This window comes from Ornithorhynchus anatinus, chromosome 1 (assembly GCF_004115215.2).
Source record: "Ornithorhynchus anatinus isolate Pmale09 chromosome 1, mOrnAna1.pri.v4, whole genome shotgun sequence".
Classification (NCBI taxonomy): domain Eukaryota; kingdom Metazoa; phylum Chordata; class Mammalia; order Monotremata; family Ornithorhynchidae; genus Ornithorhynchus; species Ornithorhynchus anatinus.
The window spans coordinates 65253694-65272080 of NC_041728.1; the positions used below are offsets into that span (position 1 = coordinate 65253694).

Consider the following 18387-nt stretch of genomic DNA (forward strand, 5'->3'; position numbering starts at 1 on the left):
TCTGTGGTATTTACTGAGTGCTTGCCATGTACAAAACACTGTACTAAGCGCTTGAGAGAATACAATACAATCGAGTTAGGTTTTTTGGGGTTTTTTTTTGTTTTTCTATGGTATTTGTTAAGCGCTTTCTATGAGATGGGCACTGTACTACCCTCTGGGGTAGATACAACCTGATCAGGTTGGACGCAGTCCATGTCCCACATGGGGCTCACAGTCTTAAGGGGAAGCAGCGGGGCAGAGTGGAAGAAGCACGGGCTTGGCAGTCAGAGGACGTGGATTCTAATCCTGGCTCCGCCACTTGTCTGCTGTGTGACTTGGGGCAAGTCACTTAACCTCTCTGTGCTTCAGTTACCTCATCTGTAAAATGGGGATTAAGACTGTGAGCCCTATGTGGGACAATCTGATTACCTTGTACCTACCCCAAAGTTTAGAACAGTGCTTGGCACATAGTAAGCGCTTAACAAATACCACCATTATTATTAATCCCCAGTTTACAGATGAGGTAAATGAGGCACACTTGCCCAAGATCACACAGCAGATAAGTGGTGGAGTCAGAATTAGAACTCAGGTCCTTGAGTTCTAGTTGGCATCCATCAATGCTGTTGAGCGATTAGTGTGCAGAGCACTGAACTAGGCACTTGGGAGAGTAAAATACAATAGAATTGGCATCAGTCACTGATATCCATTGAGCACTTCCTGTGTGCAGAGCACTCTACTAAGCACTTGGGAAAATCCAGTGCAGTGGTAGACATGATCCTTGTCCACAAGGAGCTTGCAATCTAGTGTGGGAAATAGACCTTAAAATAAGTTATGAAGAGGAGATATGGGAGAGTATAGGAATATTCATTCATTTGTATTTATTGAGCGCTTACTGTTTGCAGAGGACTGTACTAAACGATTGGAGAGTACAATTCGGCAATAGATAGAGACAATCCCTACCCAACAAGGGGCTCACAGTCTAGAAGGGGGAGACAGACGACAAACCAAAACAAGTAAACAGGCAAAAGTGATGTGAGGCTGGGGTTGGGGTGAATAGCAAGTGCTTATGGGGTACAGATCCGAGAGCATGGGTGAGGCAGAAGGGGGAGGGAGTAGGAAAAATGAAGGCCTAGATAGGGAAGTCTCTTTGGAGATGTGGTTTTAGGAAGACTTTGAAGGTGGGGAGAGTGGTGGTCTGTCGGTTTGAAGGAGGAGGCAGTAACCTTCCGACTTAGTAGGGGGTGGGTTGAGAGGGGTGTGTGGGGGGGGGTGTGTGTCTGAGGGAGAGACACACGGGCAGACCTAATATGTGAAGACTTCCTGGAAGTGGTTAATTGGTGGAAGAGTTGGGAAGTGAGGGGAGGAGGGAGGTTTGGCGAGTAGATGGGGGACACAGTGAGCCCCAGGGACGAGAGGCGCCCTCCCTGTGTCCCTCAATGCATCCCATTACCTCTGTCCTCTCACACCACCCCCGCCAGGCCATCGGCACGAAGATGGAACACAGAGCGACTCGGAGGACCCGGTGGCCCCGAAGGCGGAGAAAGATCAGGCGGGGGCGGGCCGTGAGGCTGGGGCCCCGGGGGCGGCGGACCAGCAGGCCCGGCGGCAGCGGCAGATCCGGCGGGACCCCCAGGAGCTGCTCCACAACCAACAGGCCTTCGTCATCGAGTTCTTTGACGATGACACGCCCCGCAAGAAGCGCTCGCAGTCCTTCACGCACAACGGCCCCTCCGGCCCAGGCGATCCGGAGCCCAGGGCCAGGGCCGACCGCCGCCGGCCGCCGGCCCCGGCCGGCCACGCCTCCGCCCCGCAGCGGGCCACGTCCCTCAAGCGGGAGAAGACGGAGGAGCGGCCGAGCGGCGCCTGGTCCCGGCCGCCGGCCAAGCCCTACGGCAGCGTCGGCCGCCGGTCCCGGGCCGCCCAGGAGTTTGCCGCCGAGTACCTCCGGGAGGCCGCCCGGACCAATCAACCGGCTGGGGAGAGGCCTTCCGCCCCCCGCGCCGGGGGAGCCTCCTTCCCCCCAGCCGAGCCCCTTCCCCCCGAGGCCCCGCCTCCCACGCCGGCCACCGCCGACCCCAAGCTGGCCAAGGCGCGCAAGCAGGACGAGGACGACAGCCTGAGTGACGCGGGGACCTACACCATTGAGACGGAGACTCAGGACAAGGAGGTGGAAGATGCGCGGAAGATGATCGACCAGGTGAGGCCCGGGGCCGATATCCCGCAAGCCCCCGGGATGACGGTGCCTCCCCTCCACCTGGGGTCGTGGACGGGGACCGGGCAGGGTGACTTCTCACCCGGTGGTTTTTGGGGGAGCCGTGTGGGATGGGCCCAGGTGGGGTGGGGGCTGTGGATGTCCAGGCCACCACTGTCAGTGGGGAATGAGGATCCCCTGGGGGTAGAGGTGAGGAAAGCCCGAAGCCCCGATCGGCCTTGTCGGGCCCGGCCCGCTCACCGTGAGGCCGAGCTCAGGGTCTCCCTCCACGTACAGGTGTTCGGGGTGTTCGAGTCTCCCGACTTCTCCAGGATCACAGCCGCGGCCTTCCGGCCCATCATCCGCGGGGAGAGGGAGGGCGCGAGCTCGCCCGAGGTCGGCGGGTACCCTAAAACGGCGCCGATGCGGGACTTGGGCGGCCGGGCTGGGGGCAGCCCCCCCGTGGCAGACCCTCAGGTACCGGGGCCCCGGAGTGCTTCGGCGCTTCAGTTCCCGGCGGGGAGGAGGCGTCACCCTTCTGCCACCCCGATCCCGCACCCTGGGGCTCGGCCGACAGCTTCCGAAGCCTGGCCGGGGGCGGCCCCTCCTCCCTTCTTGCATCCGCTCACGGGCCCCAAGATGGAACCACCTCCCCATCAGCCTCGGGGGAGGGGGGTTGTGGCTTCCTTCCTGGAGAGCAGCCTGGCTTAGTGGATAGGGCCCGGGCCCGGGAGTCAGAAGGTCCTGGGTTCCGATCCCGGCGCCGCCACCTCCCGGTTCCGTGACCTTGGACAAGTCACTTCACCGCTCTGAGCCTCAGTTCCCTCATGTGTGAGCCCCATGTGATTAACCTGTCTCTACCCCAGCGCCTAGAACAGTGCTTGGCGCGTAGTAAGCGCTTAACAAGTACCATGATTGTTGTTATCATTATTATTTGACAGTCGGCCCGGGGGTGGTCCCAGCCCCGGCCCGCTGAATGGAAATCACCCGTCTCTCTCCCCCGGCCCGCCCCAGCAGGCCCTACCAGCGTCCGGCTCTCCGGGTAGTCAGAAGTGGGTGTCCAGGTGGGCCAGCCTGGCGGACAGCTATGCAGAACCGGGCCCGGCCGGCCTGCTCTATGAAGTGCACCATTCCAGTAGCGGGGCGGAACCAGGTGAGTCCCTGGCTTCCTGCCAGCCACCCTAGCTGCCAGACCCGGGGGTTGCTGGATGGCTGGCATGCCCAGCAGGGGAGAAACAGCACCCACACACTGTGCTTACGCTCTGGCACCTCTGGGGCCCACCTGAGGGTTGGGACACCCCAGGGTGAGAGAGAGAGAGAGAGAGTCCCCCACCCCCTGCCATCCTCCTCCACCCCCAGCATCGTGGTGAGGGGGACCTGATGGGCTGAGAGAGCCAGTTTCACGCCTGGGGACTTCCCACGTGGAACTCCAGTTTCTGTCTCTAAGGGTGATTAAGGGCCCACAGCAAGCCAGTCCCCGGGCTAGGGGAGCTACAGGAAAATCACATTAAAACCTGGCCCCTGGCCCACTTGGAGGGGGCGGGGTGGGCATCCGTCAAGGGGACCAACTTAGCTTGGAGCACAGAAAATGACGGCAAGAGTCAAGTTAAACCACACTTGCAGGGGCCACCCTGCTCTGACTAACCGTTGGGAAAAAAAAAAGCAGCGCAGCGTAGTCTAGCGGATGGAGCACGGGCCTGAGAATCAGAAGGACCTAGGTTCTAATCCCGGCTCCACCACTTTTCTGCTGTACCACAGTTACCTCATCTGTAAAATGGGGATCGAGACCGTCGGCCTTATTCATTCAATTCATTCATTCAGTCATTTACTGAGCACTTACTGTGTGCAAAGCACTGTACTGAGCACTTGGGAGAGTACACTGTAACAATCAACAGACACATTCCCTGCCCAAAATGAGCTTGAAGTCTAGAGACGAGCTTAAAGTCTCATGTGGGACATGGACTGTATCCAACCCGATTATCATCTATTCACCCCAGTGCTCGGTATCGTGCCTGGCACATAGTAAGTGGCTTAACAAATACCATAAAAAACGGTGTTTGGAGTGCATACTGCAGACTTCCCGCCCCCTGCAAATTGCTCGGCACATAGTAAGTGCTCAACAAATACCATTACTAATTAAATACTTGCATGGGAAATGCCCTGTATGCTGGCAGGGGAAGGAGTTTGACTCCCTCTGTGGCCCCACGTATCCCTCGCCCCCAGACCGTGCATGGAGGCCCAGGTTGGGGTTACCTGTGAGCCGGGAGCGGTGTGACCAGGGCCGTGGTTGACGGTTCAATCTTTCCCGTCCCTCGAAGGAAGCACCACGTGCCCCCCGCCCCCAGAGCCGGAGCCCGCCCTACCTTCGAGGATCCGCCGCCTTCTCCCACAGCTTCCACCCGGCGACAGGCCAGAGGCCCCGGCCCCAGGCCCCCTCCTCGGCCAGGACCCGTCGGCCGAAGTTCCCGGAAGGAACGTGGGGAGGCCGCCCCGCTCGGACGTGACCGTCAGCCCGGGCGAGAGGCCGCTGGGCCAGGAGGACCTGGACCCCGACAGCCTCAGCGACGCCAGCCGCTCTGACGATGGCTTCTCTGAGCAGAGCGGGCTTCACCAGGAGGCGGGCAGGACCCCCGAGCCAGACTGGGCGTGCCGGAGCTCCAGCCCGGCCCCTGCCGCCAGGACGCCGGGTGCCCCGGGGAATCTGGGCCGGCCGGGCGGAGACCCAGCCCCGACGTCTCTGCACGGCGGCGGCGAGGGTGGGGCCGCGACGCTCCCCGTGAGACCCTCCCCGCTGGGGGCCGGGGACTTGGGGCCCCGGGTGTCCCCCTGCTCTCTCGGCAGCGTGAATGGCGCCGGGAAGCCCCTGGCCCGGGGTGGAAACGGCCCCTGCTCCAGCTCGTCGGGGAAAATGCTCGTTTCGCTCCAGGCCAACCCGGGCCCGGGCGCCCAGGGGCCCAGGGACACCGCTGTAGCCACCACCCACTTCGCCCGGCAGAACAGCTTCACCAAGGAGCCGCCGGGCAGCGGGGCCCCCCACGTGGCCAGCCACCCGCTCCTCCGAGACCTGGAGGCGTCTCGGGCCCACCGCCTGGACCTCGGGCAGGACACCCACCTCATCCTGAAGGAGACCGAGACGGCCCTGGCGGCCCTCGAGGCCAAGATCCTCTCCCAGACCCAGCCGGAGGTGGCGGGCGGGGTCCCGGCCCCCCTCGAGGACTCCCTGTCCGGCGACTCCGACGTGGACACGGGCAGCACCGTCAGCCTGCGGAGCGGCAAGGACGGCGCTGGGCCGGGGCCCCGCCCCCAGCCAGGGGCGAGCGGGCCTCCGCGGGAGAAGCCGCTGCCCGGGCCGGCGACCCGGGACCCGGGGCCCCGGCCCAGTGCCCGCGAGAGGCTCTCGGAGAAGCGCCGGACCCCGCCGGCCGAGACGGGGGTCTCGGGGGACGGAATCCGGCGCTTCCCGCTGAGACGCAGCAACGGGCCGCGGGGGTCGCAGGAGCTGACGGACGATGAGCGGGGCCCCGGCGCCCCCTTCCCACCCGGCCCAGAGCCCGCCGACCCCCGGGCGGCCCCCCGCAGGAGGCCCGGCCCCCAGCCTCCGGCCAGGGAGGAGCAGAGCCGCGTGTCCGCCAACGTCCAGAAGGTGCAGCAGGTCCTCACCCGATCCAACAGCCTGTCGGCCCCCCGGCCCACGCGGGCGTCGAAGCTGCGGCGGGCACGGCTGGGTGACGCCTCGGACACCGAGGCCGGGGAGACCGAGCGGGCGGGGCCCGAGGCCAAGCAGGCCACCGAAGCCAAGAAGTTGTCCCGGCTGGACATCCTCGCCCTGCCCAGGAAACGGGCCGGCTCGTTCACCGTGCCCAGCGACTCGGAGGCAACGCCGCCCCGGGCCGGCTTCTCCGGCCGCAGCGTGGAGTCGTACGGCTCCGGCCGCAAGCCCACCATGGCGGAGGCCCGAGCCGCGGCCCGGAAGACGGCGGCGGCGGCGGCGGCGACGGCGGCCACGACCTCCCCGAGGCAGCCGTTCAGCCGGACCCGGCCGGGGAGCGCCAGATACTCCTCTTCTTCTTCCTCTAACAGTGAGTGTGGCTGCTCTTGGGGATGGGAGAGGGCAGGAGGGAGGAGTGCTCCCGCAGGGAGCTCTGGGGGCGCACCCCGGCCCCTGGGGTGTTTCTGGAAGCGTGTAGTGCACACCTTAAGTGTTCGGTAAATACCATTGATTACGGAAGACCCGTGAACTGGAAGGGTTGGGGGATCCGGGTCCCTGACATTTCCCGGGACTCACTAGTAATGGAGTGGAAAGAGCCCGGGCTTGGGAGTCAGAGGTCATGAGTTCGAATCCCAGCTCTTCCACTTGGCAGCTGTGTGACTGTGGGCGAGTCACGTCACTTCTCTGTGCCTCAGTTACCTCATCTGTAAAATGGGGGTTAAGACTGTGAGCCTCACGTGGGACAACCCGATGACCCTGTATCTACCCCAGCGCTTAGAACAGTGCTCTGCACGTAGTAAGCGCTTAACAAATACCAACATTATCATTATTATTATTATTATTATTATTATTAGAGCTGCCCTCACTGGACCCTGGGCTGGCTCGGACTCAGGAAGAGACAGGGGCCTTGCCCCTGATCAGCTGCCGTATTTGTGGGGAAGAGAGGACACTGTATTCCCCTTCCCCCCTCACACACATATATTCTCTCCTGCTATCTCTCTTTCGCTGCCTCCCTCTCTCTCCCGCTCTCTCTCCCTCAGGTAGGAAGCCAAAGTCCATGAGGCGTAAAATAGAGCTACTCTCTCCGTCTCTCTGTCCCCCAAATGAATATGAAGACACAGCCCCTGAGGCATAAAATAGTCGCAGATTCTTTCTCTCCGTCTCTCTCTTATGAACATGAAGACCAAGTCCTAGAAGCATAAAAGTCAAAACTACACACACACACACACACAAACAGCACACCTACATACGCACGCAAGTGTCCTAGCGGAATGCACAAAGACTGTGGGGGAAGCTGGAGGGTCTGGAGTAAGGTGAGGTTAATCTAGAAAGGCTTCCCGGAGGAGGTGAGTTTGTGAACCCGTAGACACCCTTTGGGGTTCTTTTCCCCAGCTGTTTGGTTTGTCTCCACCCACCCCTGGCCAATTGTTTTTACAACCAAATTGTCCTTCTCATCTCCTGCCTCTGAGAGGGTTTCGCCGGGCTCCCTGCCCAGCCCGGGCCACTAGTAAGAGAGAGATTTGAAGTTTGACCCTGAAAGCAGACGTTGCTTGGTTGCCTCCTCCTCCACCTCCTTGTGACTTTGGACCCAGTGGGGGTGGCGGAGGCGGGCTGGGCACTAGGTGTGGGAGCTGAGCTTTAAAGCAGCAGCCCAGCAGGAAGGGATGTCTAGGGCACCTCACCCCGGCTTGGCCCTGCCTTGGCGGGCAGCCCTGTGCCGGGGTGGAAGAAGAGGTGGAGACTGGGGCCCGCACCCCACCCAGAGCTCCCCCCCACAACTTTTCACCATCCCCACCCCCCAGATTTGGATTATTATTCTGGATTATTATTATTCCCATGGCCCGAGACTTTGGAGAAGCCTCCTTGGCCACTGTGGCCAGAAACAGCTCCCTACCCGGGCTCCCGACCACCCCGGAGGGGATGGGCAAAGCCTCGGTCAGTGGATCGAAGGCCTCCTAACAAGGCGTGGGCCGGGAGGGCCCGGAAGGGTGGGGACTCAGAGCGGGCTGAAAGCGGGCGTGACCGGAATTTATAGAACCGCGAAGGAGGTAAAAAAGACGAATATAGGGGATTGCTACCCTTCCCCGAATCCCTGGGTTCACCCCTGAACCCTGGGGCAGGTGGCCGGAAGGGTCACCGGTGCCCTATTTCTCCAAGGGTCCTTCTGCCCCCTCAGAGCCGAGTCTCAGACAGCTGGAGGGGCCATGGGATTTGGGGGAAAATGGCCTTAATCTCTTCTCCAACTCGCCACCGTAATTGCTTCTGCCGCGCTGTTCACTTACTCCTTTTTCTCGCTGGAAAATATGTGTGGTTCCTGATCACTTAATGTGATTTTTAATCCCTGCAGGGGTCACCATTCATTCAATCGTATTTACTGAGCACTCACGACGATAAACAGACACATTCCCTGCCCACAGTGCGTTTACAGTCTAGAGCGGGGTGATTCTGCCCGCGGGCAGCACCCCGGGTCTGGGCCGGAGAAAGCAGGGGATGGGGAAGGGGGAGTCACCATTTTTCCAGCTGCTCCCAAAGGATTCGAGTTTTCATTCCTTAGCACCTTGAATTTGAGTGGAGGGGCATCAATCATTCTTCCTATTAGACAGACGAGAAAACCGAGGCCAGGGAGATAAAGTGACTTGCCAGGGTCAGGTCTGGGTCCAGAGCTCAGATCTCCCACCTGACTCCTTGAGTGGATAGAGCACGGGCCTGGGAGTCAGCAGGTCATGGGTTCTAATCCCAGCACCCCCACTTGTCTGCTGTGTGACCTTGGGCAAGTCACTTCACTTCTCTGGGCCTCAGTTACCTCATCTGGAAAATGGGGATTAAGACTGTGAGCCCCATGTGGGACAACCTGACTGCCTCGTATCTACCCCAGCACTTAGAACAGTGCTTGGCACATAGAAAACACTTAACGAATATCACAACTATTATTATCGTCGTTATCATTATTATTATTATTAATGACCCGGCTTTGTCCCGAGCTCCTGAGGGTGCCAGGCATGAAGTGGCCGCCTGGCCGCCGGAGGCCTGCCCAAACTGGGCTCCTGTGAGTGAATTGGTATGGGGCAGACATGCTCTCTGGCTGTGGGCCTCTCTCCCTCTCTCCCCCCGTCCCTCCCTGAATGTCCGGCTGAGAACCTGGAGCAGGAAGTCTGTCCCTTCCGTCTGCCAGCTCTTCCTCGGTGACCTCATCGCCCTCTTGCCTCGGCTTGGTTTCCCCCGCACCCAGGTTCTGCTTACTAACCGGATCCACCACGTTGGATCCGGCCGGGAGCCGATCACACGTCCCACACCCCGGCCGCCGGACCCTGAGAGCCTGGCTGCGGGGAGACTTGCGTAGGGCCCGTCTCAGCGGGCAGACTCTCCCCCTCCTTCCAGCCCCACCCTCCCTGTGGAAATGGAAACGGCCGAGCCCCAGGGTGTAGGAACAAGGAAATCGAAAACCTTTTACAAGCTCGTGCCACCTTGGCACCTCCCACTAGCCTCCTAGCCCAGGTCGGGGGAGGAGTGGAGGGGAGCAACGTGCCCCCTGCTGGAGCTTCGGCTGTCAAAAATCACTGGGAATTGGGCAGCGCCTCCCTGCCCTCTCACCCGGCTAACTAGCCTTGCCTGTGCAGTTCCCTTCCCTAAACTGGACCCTTCCGCTGCTGCGAGGGCTGACTCCTCCCTCCCCGGCCCAGAGAAGCGGGAGACAGGGGGAGGAGGTGTCCAGCCTCCTTTCCTCTGAGACCCGCCATGTTTTGGGACAGAGATTCCCTGTTGGATGCCCTCCCCCAACCTCCAAGCCCTGGGGAAAGATCCCGAAGCTTGAGCGTAGGGTACAGGGGGGCTCTGTCCCCTCCGTTTTGTAGACCCCAAGGCTCCGAGTGGGCTAAATCTGACCGGTGGTGGGACGCCATGAAGGAGCGGTCCATTGATGATGTCGATCTTGGGTATTTTGGCCGGCTTCCCCCTGCCCGCTTCTACGATGTCCCATGGGAACGTTTGGGCTCTCCTGTCCCTGTCTCCCTCTCCCCCTCTTTCCCCTCTCCCTACCCTCGCCCCCCCCTCGTCTCCCTCTCTCCCTCTCTCCCTGTCCCACTCCTTCCGTTGTTATTTCCCTTTGGGCCGGGGGTGGTCGCCTTCAGTCTGGATCTTCACCTCTGTTTCTCTCCGTCTCTCCTCTCCTGTGTCACGCCTGAAACCAATTTCCTGTCCCAAGACACCCGGCGGAGGCAGCAGGGCTCGGATTACACATCCACCTCCGAGGAGGAGTTCGGCTCCACCCACAGCTCCCCCAAACACAAACGCTCCCTCACCTCCACAGCCACCCAGACCCCCCGGCGGCACGGCCCGAGCCGGCCGAAACGGCCCGGGAGGGAGACGGATGAGGACGAGGACGAGGACGAGGCGGATCCTTTCGGGTTCATCGTGCAGACGGCCGAGATCGCCGAGATCGCCAGGTGAGGCCGGCCGGAGCGTGGCCCGGGCTCTGGTCCGTCTCCCCGGCAGGCTCCCGCTTCCTGGCTGAAGGGGAAGGCTGGGGAGACCCAGCCTGGCCACCCCGTTATCTTCCTCGCTGTGAGGGGCCCCGGGAGCTGGGGGCCATCTAGGGCTTGCAGGCTCGGGCAGTGCTCAGACTTGGGCATCCTAACCAGAGCCGCTTGGGACGTCTGGATTTTCCAGTTGATTGGGACCTGGTCTGGATCTACCGGTTGGTGGGCTTATTGATGACAGGATCTGGGCTGGTCGTACTTCCTTTTCTCTAGGAAGAGACATTCAGGGGGCAAAGGCAAGGTACCGGCCCTTGAATCTCCTGAGCATTTTTACTGGCTCGTTGTGCTTTCTCATTAATCGTCTCAATTTGATAATAGTGATAATTGTTGTATTTAAGCAGTTACCCTGGGCCGAGCACTCCGTTAAGCCCCGGGGTAGATAAAATGCAAGTAGATTGGACATAGTCCCTGCTCCTATGGGACTCACAATCTGAGGGGGAGGGAGGACAGGTGTTTAATCCCAATTTTACAGATGAGGAAACTGAGGCCCACAGAAATTATGTGACTTATCCAAGGTCACATAGCAGAACAGTGGCGGAGTCGGAATTAGCACCCAGGTTTCCTGGCTCCCAAGCCCGTGTTCTTTCCACTAAAGGCCATCCCTGTGATGCAGGGACTTTTCCTCCCATAGATGAAGATGGGGACTCCCAGAGAGGTTCTGTGACTTGCACTGAATCCCACAGCAGCCCAGGGGCAGAGCCAGATCCCAGGCCTCCTGACTTCCAGGCCTGTGCTCTTTCCATTAGGCTGTAGGTTCTAATCCTGGCTCTGCCATGTCTGCTGTGTGACCTTGGTCAAGTCACTTCACTTCTCTAAGCCTCAGTTCCCTCATCTGTAAAACGGGGATTGAGACTGTGAGCCCCATGTGGGACAGGGACTGTGTCCAACCCGATTTGCTTGTATCCATCCAGGGCTTACTACAGTGCTTGGCACATAGTAAGTGCTTAACAAATACCACAGATATTATTCTCTGCCTTCTCTCTCCATCCCTCACTCCCTCCTTCCCCCCAAAGCCCCAAATCTCCTTGGATTCAGGAATGTCCTTGGATCTTTCTTTCCTGGCATTTTATTCACATGTTTCCTCACGCAGGGGAGGAGGGGAAGGGTGTCACAGGCCAGCATGGGCATCAGTGATGCAACTGAGGCCCAGAGAGAGGAAGTGGCTGTTTCGTGGTCGCCTAGAGCAGCGGGGGCAAGGGCAGAACAAAAACTCAGTCCTCACCCTGGGCTTCGACCTCAGAGCCAGTGGCACCTGAGGCTCCATCCTTAGGATGAGAGGTGCCTCCTGCCCCTCTGTGTCCGCCGCACTCCCGTGGCGGGCACCACCCTGCCCTTGGCACTTGAGGCCTTAAGCTACAGGGCAGGCCTGGCTCTGGTCTGAAGGCTCTGGAGTCTGTTTAAGAATCCAGAGGTTACCACCCTAACCACTGGGTGCTGAGACTTAGTCGGGGCAGCTTGGAGTCGGGGGATCACCTGCCCTCTTCTCCCTTGCCAGATTGCCCCTCCACCCGCCACGTGGCTTCCCCCTTCTGCCTTCCCCTAGTGGGAAAGGGCTTTGGCTTAAGATGGTCAGATTGTCCAAATCCAGCCTGCTCCCTGCCCAGGGTCAGTGCTGGGCCAAAATGGCAGCAGGAGAGCATGAGGACGGACTGAGGGAAGGACTTCCCAGCTGGCTGGGATGAGGAATCCTGGGCCCGCCCCCCGCAAGGATCTCAGGATGGAAGTTGGGGTGACAGGCAACCCTGGCGTCTGCGTTCCCCAACGCTTAGGGGAAAACAGTGGGTGCTGGAGGTGGGCAGCCATGAGGGTGTAAGGGAGCAAGAAACGCAGACGCAAGCCCAGAGACTGGCAGAGAGAGAATGTCCAGGTGCATAGAGGTCGATTTGGCCACCTCCCAAACTGGCCACCCCAGGGCCCTGATTCCAGCGTCAGGTGGCTGGGGATCTGAAGGCCACAGCTGTAGCTCAGCCTCTCCCCTGCTGATCATCCAGAGAGGGGAGGGTGGCCCTCTGGGTTGGCCCAGTCAGTGGTATTTATTGAGCGTTTATTGTGCGCAGAGCACTGTACAAGGTGCTTGGGAGAGTAATGATAATAATTATGAGTTTTGTTAAGCACTTACTATGTGCCAGGCACTTTACTAAGCTCTGGGGTGGTTACAAGCAAATCAGGTTGGGCACAGTCCCTGTCCCACATTCTCACAGTCTCAATCCCCATTTTACAGATGAGGTAACTGAGGCCCAGAAAAGTGAAGTCTGTCCAAGGTCACAGAGCAGGCAAGTGGTGGAGCCAGGATTAGAATCCGTGACCTTGTGACTCCCAGGCCCGTGCTCTATCCACTCTGCCATGCTGCTTTTCAAAGTACAGTGTAACAGAGCTGGTAGAGAAGCAGCGTGGCTCAGTGGAAAGAGCACGGGCTTGGGAGTCAGAGGTCATGGGTTCAAATCCAGGTTCAGCCGCTTGCCAGCTGTGCGACTTTGGGCAAGTCACTTAACTTCTCTATACCTGTTACCTCATCTGTAAAGTGGGGATGAAGACTGTGAGCCCCGTGTGGGACCACCTGATCACCCTGTATCCTTCCCAGAGCTTAGAACAGTGCTTTGCACATAGTAAGCACTTAAATGCCATTATTATTATTATTACTAGACAAGTTCTCTGCTCCTTTTCCTCCTGGAGTTCTAAAAAATAAGAGTGTGGGGCCCATCTCTGCCAGGACCTGGCTCCCTCCCAGTGAGCTGAGGGTCTTTCTGCTTCTTCGCCCCCTGGCCCTCCACTGCCCTGATTTTCCCTTCAAAAGCAAAGCCAAACCTCCCCTTTTCCGAGTCTTGGTATGGGCACCCAGGAGTCTCCTAATGAGGACCCAGGAAGGTCCAGCCCTACGTCCAGAAAGGCTAGAGATATGTGCCAGCTATCACACGTTGGAGAAGGGGGTTGTCCCTCCCCCAGGGAGGAATGAGCCCGAGTTATTGCCGGGACGGCGAGGGCAGAATCTGGTTGTCAGAAGGGCTAAGTTAGCTTTACCAGGAAGGACCTGCATCTACCAGCCTGCGCAGGGGAAGAACTGGAAGAAAGTCAGCAGCCTTCCCTCCCACCCTAGCGGTGGGGCAACTTGCCTTGAGTGAGGGGGCTGTGTTCAACCTCTGGGCAGGGGCTAGGGTTGAGCAGTGGTCCCCTCTCCCGGGATTCCGAATCCACGTGGAGGGAGAGCCACTGAAGTGGAAACCAGAGGGTGAATTTAGATTCAAATCAATCAATCAATCAATCTCCCCTATAGACTGTAAGCTCATTCTGGGCAGGGAATGTGTCTATTATATTGTTGTATCGTATTCACCCAAGTGCTTAATACAGAGCTCTGCACACAGTGAGTGCTCAATAAATACGATTAACTGACTGATTGAGCACTTACTCTGTGCAGAGCACTGAATTAAGCACCTAGGAGAGTGCAATAACAAAAGAGTTGGTAGACACGTTTCCCTGCCCACAAGGAATTTACAGTCTACAGAATCTTTCTGATTATCAGTCATAGCTCCAGGCCTCCTGCCCATAAAATGGCCATAGTCACGGCTCTGTTCCTCGCTCAAGTGCGGTCCGCCCGGCCCGGTACACTGTGTGCGGTTCCACTCACTGCATCTCAGGAAGGGCAGGAAAGAGCTAGAGACGGGGTGGAGAGGGCAACCAAGAGAGATCAGAGAGGTGGAGTGGCTTCCATACTAGGTGAGACCGAAAGGTCAGGATTCTGAGATCCAGATGCAAGTAGGCGCAGAATGGACAGACTCAGAGGACCCAGAACAATGAAAGATGAGGACAGGGTGAATACTGAGTTCCTGTTCCCCAAATCCCACAACCCAAGGCCAAAGGAAAGCCGTGAGATCTGGAGGGGACAAATTCAAACCGAATCCAAAGAAGCCTTTCTTCCCCCAGGGAGATTTAGGCAGCTGGAAACACCAGCAGATCCCAGAGGGTTTTGGATAAACCTGGTCCATGCTAGATCTCTGGAGGGAGAATCAAGGCTGGAGAGGGGAGAGTTAGCGGTTTTGGACGGTCTGTGCTGGAGAGGGGAGGATTAGGGGTGTTGCATGGTCCATCCCTAACTATGAGGGTAGGGTCTAGGAAGACAGCCAGCTCACAGTTCCTCCTCTGCAAACAGTAAGTGCTCAATAAATACGATCAACTGACTGACTGGTTGACTGACAAGCCCTGGTGATGCTGTTGGAGGCAGAACCTTGGGCTGGCTGGACAGTGGGGCTGACCGGGGGTGTGTCACTCCGGGGGTTGGTGGTCCAAGCCAGACAGTTGGAAACAAATCCATCGCTCTTGGCAACTGCAGTGGGAGGTTGGAAATAGAGCAGGAGGTTCCCTGTTGGTCCTGGATGTGGGGATTCTGTGCAGCTCCCACTTGGGGCTGGCATTCATTCATTCATTCAATTGTATTTATTGAGTGCTTACTGTGTGCAGAGCACTGTACTAAGCACTTGGAAGAGTACAATACAACAGTAAACAGACACATTCCCTGCCCACAACGAGCTTACAGTCTGGAGACAAGCTTGCAGTCTACAGTCTGGCCCGACCAACACTCCGACCACACTCCCATATCCCGCCGCAGGCTGAGCCAGACTTTGGTGAAGGATGTGGTCACCCTGGCCCGAGAGATCCACGATGTCGCCGGCGATGGGGAGTCCCACAGCTCGCCCGGGGCGGGACCCAACGCCTCTCTCGGCTCCGTCCCCAGCACGCCGGCATCCACCATCTCTGCCAGAGAAGAGGTGAGGGTCTGGGCGGGGCGGCGCCACTCTACGGGGGAGGGTCCAGCCGAGGAAAGATCCTGGAGGCTGGTGGGCTCGGACTGCCGGGCTGGAGGGAGGAGACTTCACGGTTGTCCATCCCCGGGGAAACAGGCCCTGACTATTAACCGTCGCGTCTGCTGTTCTCTAAACGTGGCCTGCCCCGTCGGTCCTCCGTGTGCCGGTCTGGACATCACGTTTCAGGAAGGACCAGCGAGGGGAGCCTGGATCCCCAGGGCGTTTCTCTGAGCTGTATTCAGCTCCAGGGCCACAGTCCTACGTCTCTGCCGCAGCCAGACCCCTGCATCTTAACACCAATGCATGCCGGGGCTGCATCCCGGGGCGGAGAGCGAGGCGGGGACAACTTGCCAAAGCTGAAGGAAGTGCCACAGGCATTTTCTGGAGATGTTGCCCTAATTCACAGTCAGACTAATGATGTTAGACCACTCATCGTGACTTAAACCTGCAGAGCCCCCCCTTTTTTTTTTACAGTAATTATGGTATTTGTTAAGAATCAATAGGTGGTATTTATCGAGCGCTTACTATATGCCGAGCACTGTACTAAGTGCTTGGGAGAGTACAATACACCAGAATTAGCAGACACTTTCCCTGCGCGTAATGAGCTTCAGTTTAGAGACTTAGTGTGTCAAGCACTGTTCTAAGTACTGGGGTAGATACAAGATAATCGAGTTGGAAATAGTCCCTGTCCCACATGGGACTCACAGTCTAGTTTGCAGATCATCCACAGCGAGATCAATTGAGAGTGGACAGTGAGCTGCAGAGGTGGAATCGGTCTCTGGCTTCCGATTGTAACTGCACGGGGAAGCCTTGGGGTGTGGCTAGGGAATTCCTGAGGATGGGGACATCAGCCCCAGTCTGAGAAATCAATCAAGTGATGATTTCTTGAGCACCACTGAACACCTGGGACAGGGTGCTGAACAAATGCACACTTATTACGGTAGGGCACTGGAAGAAGGGGTCAGGGAGCAGGGAAAGAAGAGCGATTTGAATGTGTCTCATGTTATGTTGTACTCTCCCAAGGACTTAGTACAGTGCCCTGCACACAGTAAGTGCTCAATAAATATGACTGATTGGGAGAACACAGAGTTAGAAAACACGATTTCTGCCATCGAGCAATGTACAGTCTAGCAGGGGAGACAGACGTGAGAAAATCTCACATAAGAGAAAGAAGAGAAGGGTAAGGTGGATAGGTGGGTGAGAAGATGTTTAAATAGGAAGAATATGGGAGTCTATCCCTAGGGAAGTATCATAGATGTCTGAGGAAGAGAAGGCACAGTGGTTGGGAGGATATGATTGGTGCGGGGAGGAGAAAAATTAATCAGGGAAAGCCTCCCGGTGGAGGTGAGATTTCCCAAGGGCTTTGAAGATGAGGAATATGCTTTGTTGGATTTAAAAGGTTAAGGGAGTTCCAGACAGGAGGCGGTGCACAAGCAAGGGGTTAGAGACGAGATGAGAATGAGGAACGGTGAGAAGGTTAGGTTAAAAGGAAAGAAGAATACAAGTCGGGGCATAGCGAGAGAAGAGAGTGGTGAAGGAGGAAGGAGAAAGCTGGCTGAGGGCCTTAAAATCCAACGGTCAGGAGTGTCTGCTTGATGCATAGAGGAATGGATAAGCATTAAAGTTTTTGAGGAGTGAGGTGACGGGTGCAGAGTGGGACTTTAGAGAAGGGCAGCAGAGTGAAGTATGGACTGGAGAAGGGAGAGGCTTTAGGTAGGGAGACAAGTGAAGAGATAGATCCAGTTGGCAGCCACTTGGATAGAGAGGAAGGGGTGGATCTGGGAAGTGTAGAGGAAGACTGATAGGACTTGGTACATGACTGAATATGGGGGTTGAAGTAGAGGGAAAAGTCAAGGATAATGCTAAGGTTATGGGCTTGAGAGACCGAGAGGAGGGAGGAAGTTGGTTCTCCCTTCCCAGCATCACCAGAATCTGCCCCGACACCAGCCTGGGGGCTTGGCGTATTCTGACTCCAATAATAATAATAATGGTGATATTTGTTAAATGCTTACTATGTGCAAAGCACTGTTTTAAGCTCTGGGGGGACACAAGGTGATCCGGTGTCCCACGTGGGGCTTACAGTTTTCATCCCCATTTTACAGAGGAGGTAACTGAGGCAGCAAGAAGTGAAGTCACTTGAAGTAACCCACACAGCTGGCAAGTGGCGGAGTTGGGATTAGAACCCACGACCTGTGATTCCCAAGCCCAGGCTCTTTCCACTGAGCCACGCTGCTTCTCTCTGTGGCATCAGCCTCTTCACAGATGCCCTGCCTGCAGCTTCTCCCCTTATTGCAGTCCATACTTCACTCTGGTGTCCACATCATTTTTCCTAAAAAAAAAACTCAGTCCATATCTCCTCAAAAACTTCCAATTCCTCCCTGCATCCGGCAGAAGCTCTTGACTATGGGCTTTAAGGGACACCATCTACTCTCTCCCCACTAGACTCCACTATAGTTTGTGTCTCTCCCACTACACCCCAGCTCCCACACTTTGCTCCTCTCCAGCCAATTTACTCACTGGGCCTCATTTTCATCTCTCTTGTCCTTGCCCTCGTGCTCACGCCCTTCCTTCTTCCTAGAACTCTCTCCCCTTCCTCCTCCGTCAGATCACGACTCTCCCCATTTTCAAAGCTTTTCTGAAATCACACCTCCTCCAGGAGACTTTCTCAGATTAGTATCTCATCTCCCCAACCTTATTCCCCCTCACCACAATACTGCCACGTCACCACTTTTATATCACCTAAGCACATAGGTACTCACCCCTGCAGCACTTATTACCATCAGTGGTATTTACTGAGTGCTTACTGTGTGCGGAACACTATACTAAGCGCTTGGGAGAGCACAGTACAACAGAGTTGGTAGACACCGTCCCTGCTCACATTGAGTTTATGTACATATCTTTAAACTCTACCACTTCCCTTTATCTGTAACTGTGTGTCTGTCTTCCCTGCGAGATTGCAAGCTCCTTGAGGGCGGGGGTCATATTGTAGTTTAGTATTGCGCAGAATAGGTTAAATATAAATTCTAAAAATAAATTGGATAAATTCTAAAAATAAAATCTATAAATTCGATAAATTCTAATGGTTGATTGAAGTTGCTAACGGTGTTGAGAAAGTTAGGTGGAGGAGAGGATTAGGGAGGGAAGGGGAAGAGTTCTTTATGGGACATGTTAAACTTG

General features: G+C 57.1%; 1 protein-coding gene across 4 annotated transcripts in view; it reads left to right on the forward strand.

The window, feature by feature from the left end:
• CEP170B (centrosomal protein 170B) overlaps nt 1-18387 on the forward strand; it is a 67417-nt gene that overhangs the window by 42577 nt on the left and 6453 nt on the right. For 2 of the 4 annotated variants that reach the window (XM_029058894.2, XM_029058895.2), the window contains exons 9-14: nt 1458-2176; nt 2468-2647; nt 3185-3323; nt 4489-6249; nt 10081-10321; nt 15015-15174. In XM_029058894.2, the coding sequence (XP_028914727.1) occupies nt 1458-2176; nt 2468-2647; nt 3185-3323; nt 4489-6249; nt 10081-10321; nt 15015-15174 (3200 nt within the window). The remainder of the gene's footprint in view (nt 1-1457; nt 2177-2467; nt 2648-3184; nt 3324-4488; nt 6250-10080; nt 10322-15014; nt 15175-18387) is intronic. The other 2 variants (XM_039912145.1, XM_029058896.2) reach the window with 2 other exon arrangements.